Source organism: Clarias gariepinus, chromosome 9, assembly GCF_024256425.1.
Source record: "Clarias gariepinus isolate MV-2021 ecotype Netherlands chromosome 9, CGAR_prim_01v2, whole genome shotgun sequence".
Taxonomy (NCBI): Eukaryota; Metazoa; Chordata; class Actinopteri; order Siluriformes; family Clariidae; genus Clarias; species Clarias gariepinus.
Genome location: NC_071108.1, coordinates 11,383,910 through 11,391,657, shown reverse-complemented (window position 1 = coordinate 11,391,657; position 7,748 = coordinate 11,383,910). Strand labels below are relative to the sequence as shown.

The 7,748-nt window shown below is 35.1% G+C and overlaps 1 protein-coding gene across 1 annotated transcript in view; it reads left to right on the top strand.

Moving 5' to 3' along the window:
• slc13a3 (solute carrier family 13 member 3) overlaps window positions 1-7,748 on the top strand; it is a 40,904-nt gene continuing 33,156 nt past the window's right edge. The window contains exons 1-2 of the mRNA XM_053504500.1: window positions 1-327; window positions 3,560-3,825. Of these exons, the coding sequence (XP_053360475.1) occupies window positions 220-327; window positions 3,560-3,825 (374 nt within the window). The 5' untranslated portion in view covers window positions 1-219. The remainder of the gene's footprint in view (window positions 328-3,559; window positions 3,826-7,748) is intronic.

Below are 7,748 nucleotides of genomic sequence, written 5' to 3'. Positions count from 1 at the left end.
GGCCCCGCTTCGAACAGCATGTTTCACCATTTATTACGCGTGAGGAGTTAACGAGTAAACCAGGAGTTAATCTTCTCCCACGGTGTAAAAATCAACAAAGAAAACGTGATAAAAAGTGGAGACGGAGCATCGGAGTTGTGAAGCCTACAAACTTTAAGGTCGCTTGAAGAAAAGGGGGAAAAAAAGAGGAAAGGAACAGAAACCCTACTTCCTCGCGCTATGGATCTGCTGAAGTTTGCCAAGAAGGTCTGGTGCGTCCGTAAGGAGCTGATTCTCCTCATCACACCTGGGCTGCTGCTCCCATTACTCTTCGTTTTGCCAGAAAAGGTAGGACGCAGAATCCTCAGGTTCGAACATCACAGCAGATCTTATTAGAGGTTGTCACCGCTCCAGTATTCAAATTTTTTTTTTTTTTTTTACAAGTGTACAGAGAGAGATGACGAGTCTCCTCGTGCCTGCGTGGCCTTGCAGCTTGTGTGGGCCACGAAATGCCAAATGATGCCAGCAATATTTAATAAATAAAAAAAAAAAAAAAAAGTCTGAAAGCATTCGTGAAAATAATTCTGTTTGGCATTATTTTTTACATTTAACATCATTTAAATCTTTTCATTGCAGATAATATTCTGCAAATAATAATTAATGGAAAAATCTTACAAATATTTCCCTAGATTTAAGAATGTCTCAGTGAATCATGTATCACTTGATTTTTACTTGAATGAGTGTGCACTCAAGATGACATACCTGTATACTCCACAGAATTGTGTCAAACCTGATAATCCATGTTTGATCAAATCCCTCAATGTGTCATGTCAACACTTGTTTCAGTGGAAGAGATAACACTGACCTTTTGTCCAAAGCAGTTAACATAATCAGGATCACAAATTAGCCTTAACGTGTTTAGTGATCTATAAATTATGCAACATCTTGAATACAGACTTGTCATTACATTGTTTATCTCCTTCGTCGTTGTTGTAGTAGAATTCTACAGTTCTTGAAACTGTCAATTTATTTCCAGTTTAAAAAAAAAAAAAATCAACAAAAGATCTATTTATACACAAGGTTTACTTTGTGTTTTTACAAATGAATCATTTTCAAATCAGATTGTATTGGATTTACGGAGCCAGCGACTGAACCAATCCATGTTTGATTCTTTAAATATCATTTCACACACATGTGACAGTTGTTTAACGGCAGTTTAATGGCAATTTTACTGCTGTAGTTATATTTCCCACATGATATTATGTCACTTGGATTTGTGGCAGAAGTTAGAAGGCCAGCATGTGACTGGATGTACATCAGTAATATGTGAGAAAGGAGAATGAGTGAATGTAATGTAAGAATACAGCAGTGCATACTAGTACAGTATTAATACACACACACACACACACACACACACACACACACAACCCATTTGGTAAGATGATGGCAAAAGGGAATAATTTTCATTATGCCTTTTTTCTTTTACCAGCGCTAGGAGTCAAGATATTTGTGTGATATGTTGGAGAAATTTCAACACAAGATTTGCATTTGTGTTTTAAAAAGTTAAAAGTAATTCATGGGAACACATTCATGGTGAATCACACTGTGAAGAACTCGCTTGCGTTCTGTTAGTCAAGTATGCTGTATCATTAGTGACAAATGCACTGAATAAAGTTTTTTGGCTTTTAATGAGCTTTTACTTGTTAATTAATCAGTGACCTTGTATCACTGCCTTAGTAAAGTTTTGTTTCTGTGTCCATGTGGATATATTCCAGTCTCCTAGGCTTCCTCACATCTTCCAAAAACATTTTGGTAGGTGAATTGGCTACACTTAAATGATACTCTAGTTGTATTTGTGTGAGTGAATGAATGTGTGAAAGTGTGTGCATGGTGCCCTGTGATGGACCTTGTTGTGTGCTTCACTGCTTTGCAACAAACAGAAGTGGGACCTGACTTGAATAGTTATGATGCCCATGGGGGAATACACTATTCTTTTATTAAAATAAAATATATACCCATACTATGTTTCCTCATGCCCAGACACACTGGGCCTGGGGTTCTGTTAAGAGGTCATGGCATCACTGTGGATCTGCATGCATGTTAAACATGCTGAAAAAAACAAACAAATCAAGAACTGAGATCAAAGACACTTTTACGGAATATAAAGGTATGTTCATGCGTTTGGGCCATGCATGTAAATAAGATAGGAAGAACTGATATACTAATATGTAGGCGCTTACAGTAAATGGAATCTAGGTTTCCCATACTGTAATCGAGATGAGGCCAGTCTGCTGAGAGTTTGATTAGCCTGAATAGTGATACCATGTTTGTCTTTTCTGCTTTGTTGTATTTGTTGTAAGATTCAGGAGTTTAGGAGGTTTAGGTGCCTGATGTTTAAACAAATAGAATGTTGGACTTTATCTGTTTTTCATGCTATCTAAAACTGTTAAATGTTGACTGAGTCAACCTGAACTGTATCTGATTTCTTGGTGTGTCTAAGGATGCACACATGTGCCATGAAAGCAACTAAAGAAACTAACTTGTTTCATGGATGTGCCTTTCATGGATGTTCTGAGACATTAGGTGCAGCTGCAATATCTATATTAATACTGTATCCTTGTTCTAATATTGCACTGCCTGGCCAAAAAAATAATAAAGAAATGTTTCAGAAGGTCAAATTGCTGGTCTACATCAAGAAAAGAAAACAAAGGAGAATTGAAATGGATCAGTATTATTCCTGTTCAATATATTATTTAAGCCTGCACAAACAGTACTGAACTGCAAACTTTCCAGAGAAAATGTGGTAAAAAAAAAATCCTGACTAAAGATCACTTAAACACTTGATGAAGTTCCATCCATCCTTTTTTCAACTACGGGGCTGTGGAGGGCAATATTAATTTCCATTGGTTTCATTCTCATTGTACAATTTCAGTATGACCTCCGGTCAACATTCAAACATGCACACAACAGGAAATTTGTGAATGCCATCTGCATGTGGGAGTAAACCCGGGGTACCCGGAAACCCTAGGAAACTCACCAAGCACAGGGACAGCATGCAAACTTCATGCACACAGCCCCCGAGACATTTTCACATGCTCATGAAGTAACAGAGAAAATACCTTTTTTTCTTTAACATAACCAGTTTCATTTTTATCTTATTAACTTAAACAGAAAGAGAAAAAGAGCATAATGAGAAAATTATTTTTTGGTAATTGTAGATAGATTAATGTTGTGAATTAATTATATCTTGATTATGTTCACTTTAATGTGCTGCCAGTTCTCGAAATTATAGAAATGATATAGAACAAATTATACAGCAACTTTATATAAAGATAAAACAATCCTGTGTTTTTTTCTCTGCCTCTTCAAACTTCTCTTAATAAAGGATAAGAATCTCTATGCATCCATCATTTACACATTCATACGTACCCATCTCAAAGTACAGTATACCAAAGCACTTTAACCATCAATATATCATCTGTATATCCATCCATCCATCCATCCATCCATCCATCCATCCTTAACATACAACAATGTATGTATCAAATTGTTATAACACACTCTTCTCTCTTCCTTGCAGGAGGGTAAATGTCTATATGTGGTGCTCTTGATGGCAGTATACTGGTGTACAGAAGCTCTCCCACTAGCTGTTACTGCCTTACTGCCAATCTGCCTTTTTCCTACAATGGGTATTCTACCCTCCAAGAAGGTCTGTCCTCAATACTTCCTAGAGACTAACTTCCTCTTCTTTAGTGGCCTAGTAATGGCAACTGCAATAGAGGAGTGTGGTTTACACAGACGTATCGCCCTCCGAGTGCTCAAGATTGTTGGCGTGAAACCAGCCTGGTAAGATTAGCCATTTATTAATTCAATAATTTATTTATATATATTTGGTTATGTTTTTGTTTTGTCATATAGAATTTTGTGAAATCTGTCATTTTACATTCAATAACTTATACAAGACAAGTCTGATACAAGAATATAGTGTGTCAAGTAAAACCATTAAGTAGTTAAGTTGCTTGAGCTTAACATGGTTATACAAGAAACACTGACAAAAGATTACCTTTAATAGGAGATCAGAACCAAACATAATGAACCAAGGTCAGTATTCTATTCAAAATTCTAACATCATTAAACCATTCTGAATGATGTACTTCACAGACCTTTAGGACCTTTAAACATCAAGAAAGATATATTTTTAGAGCCACTGGCAAAGTGAAAGCTTTGTGTGAATATATTTTTCTTTTTATTGCTAAGATAAGAATTGTCTGCTTGGAGACTTCCAAATTCTAATTTGGTATGTTTGATATCTGTTTTAAGTTTCTTTTAACAATAGCAAAACTCTTTTTGCAGCTTTAGAGAACAGTGAATGAATAATCTTGGTTGTTGTGACAGTATGGTCCTGATGTTACTGTTATGAACAGTAACAATTCAGCAGTGGACATATTAATGCACTATGTGTTATGCACATATTCTCACTCATTGCATAAGTATATATAAGATTTTAACATGTGCATATGATATTTTATATAATGAAACATTGTCTTTTTTTCCACTTCAAGTTTTTCTAGTTTCTCATTAACATATAACATACAAGCTATTAAAAAAAAAAACCCATTAAGTTTAAAGAGAGCCAAAAAGCATGAAGGAATAATTGTTTATAGCTACCATGTTAGTTGTTACAGAATCTAACAGGTTTCACATTAAGTGTACCGTTAAATACAGTCATGTTCAAAAGTTACTACCCCATCTTTTAATGTGTTTTGGTTTAATACATACAGTAATAAGAATCATCTGCTAATAGAGGGTCTTAGTATTAGTGAAATATAACCTCAGACAAATAACATATGCAATTTTTTGATAAATATGTTGGCAATACAGGTAGTCCCTGACTTACTAACAAGAGTTCTTCCAGGAGCACGTTCATAAGTCGGATTTGTTCTTGAGTTGGATTTGTTCTCAAGTCTGTGAAAGTGAGTCTTATTTGCCTTTGACTTGAATATAAAATGTAAAGTATGTCAATTCACTTGACCATATCCCTGTCTTCTTTTCCGATATTGCCATCATGTGGCCAAAAACTGTAACTGCGCGAAAGGAGTACTTCTCTTAGTGTTGTCTCTGCAACTTTAAATTGCAAAGGGAATCCCAGGCTCAGAGCTTTGTTCCACTGTATTGTATTGTGAAAGTTTATTCTAACATTTATTTTAGGATGTTGTTGAGGAAATCATTTTATAATAATTTAAAGGATATATATATATATATATATATATATATATAAGAGCAGTACGTATATGCTTTGCCTGCCAAGCTGATGATCTGAGACAATAGTTATTCTCTCTCTCTCTCTCTCTCTCTCTCTCTTTCTCTCTTATGGGGACATTTGCTCTTAAGACAAAATAGTGTCTGGGATTCCCCTTGTGATTTAAAGTCGCAAAGACAACACTGTTAGATTTACTAACATGGTTCTGTTTTTGGCCACATGTTGGCGGTGTGGGGAAAGGTGATAGAGATTTAGTTAAAAGGATTGGTATGCTTTACATTGTATATTTGTATAAAAAAATTATAAGACTCACTTTGTTAGGCTTAAGGACAAATCTGATTTATGAATGTGCTCCGGAAATGGACCTCAAGTCGTAAATAGGGGACTACCTATATTATATTTTATTGTGCTCACGACTTCCTTTGCGTAGAATTTAATTGCACACTCATAAGCGCATTTTAAAAAATGTACAATGCAATCTGTTGAATTTATAGATGATTTAGGTTTTTTGTTTAAATTTGAAATTAGCTTATCTTCTTTTCCCATGGGCTGATTGTGATAATACCAAGCCTATATGTTATCTTAAACTCAGTCAAATACATCTGGAAAAACCTTATTAAATTTATTGAGTAGTTTTTACGTTATGTGTGAACAAACAAACAGACGAAAATTACAAAAACCATCTTGATGTGTTCTGGTACTTATAATACATAGAGATTGTTCACCATGTTGTAAAAGAGAATATTTGCAGTTAACCGAAAAGCAAATACACAAATATTTCTAGCCTAAAAAAAAATCTAAAATATATATGCAGCATACATAAAAATGCCTGAAGTTGCAACCGACTAAATGGTACAGTGTGGGTAAGTGGAAGAAATCTTAACATATAAATATAAAAATGCTAGAGGGTAACCCTGCTAACAGAAAGATTTGACAAGCCAAAAGCTAAATAGTAGACCAAGGGTGAAGAAGATACAGTCATCTGGATGATCCTCAGTCATCCATCATGAATTTTTGGGACCAGTTAAAATACTTTGTGATTGGTTATTGGCTGGAAAGAAGTACTAATCAAAAGTAAGTGTAAATAAATAACATGAATGGCACTGTATTAGCTGGCTTAGTAGTAAGCACTATTGCTTGGCACTTGGTGCTCCAGTTTCCAAAGTCCAAAGACATGCATATTAGGCTTAATAGGCGTTTCCAAATTGCCCATAGTGTGTGAATGACAATCCAATGCAATAGATTATGACCTGTGTTTTGACCTAAGTCTCCTGGAAAGAACTCCATGCCCCCTGCAAAAAAAAATCTTGCTATTTTTTTTTTCTTTTTACTCCAAGATCTCCAGCTTTTTTCAAAACAGATCTCCAGTTTAGATTGCATATTCATCAAGATCTATGGATGTGGCTTCGGTTAAACAGTGAGATTTAAATGTCATCCCACTTTCCTTTATAGCAGTGGTTCCCAAACTGTGTCGCAGAATAATTTCATAGGGTCGCGAGAGGGATAAAAAAATGATGTATTTTTTTTGTGATTATAATACACACTTTTCACTATTACAAGTAAACGCTATAAATAAATATTTTCTGATTTGTAAAGATATTACTGATTAAGTGTGAGTGTTTAAACTGAGTGTTTAAAAAAAATTAATTTGCGACTCAAAGATATGACGTCACTGTGCAGCGACTAGCTCACTAGTTATTGCTACAGCGCACAACTGCACGTAAAAACAACAACTGCCGAGATGGATAAATTTGTTATTCGCAAATCTAAAAATGTTGGGGAAATTGTGGACAGTTTGCCTGAGTCATCGGAACTATGTACATCGACCAAGCATACAGTAAGAGCGAAACCCCATCAGACTGAAGTAGGAAACGTCGAAAATATCAGGAAGAATTCATAAAGTATGAATTTACTTGCTCTATTGTTGATAATGTAGATTTCCCTCAATGTGTAATCTGTTCAGAAGTGCTTGCTCATGAAAGTATGAAGCCCGGCAAAACACATGATTGCTCAACAAGCAAAAAAACAAAACAAAAAAAAGTACACTCTTCCCATTAAAAGGTAAGCCAGAATTATTTTGATGTATAGTAAATGTATTCAAAATACTGTGAACAGCTTGTTATGTTTATTGCTTGTTTTTGATAGTGGGGGTCGCGAGATCTTGTCGATCTTCAATTAGGAGTCGCTGGCTTGAAAGTTTGAGAACCACTGCTTTATAGTACAGTTCTTGCTACTGTAAGTTTAAAAGCACCAAATATATCTTCTAGGATTGAGACCAAAATTTTAAATAATCACAGCATTATATATTTTGTCACATCATTTTGGTTGATATAGTTCTTGAAAAATTACTTTCATCTCAACAAACTATGTTCCTATGCTCAAGCCCTTGTGGAGATGTACATTGGGGCAAAAAAGTATTTAGTTGGCCACCAATTGTGCAAGTTCTCCTACCTAAAAAAGATAAGAGAGGACTGTAATTTTCATCATAGGTATAACTTAACTATTAGAG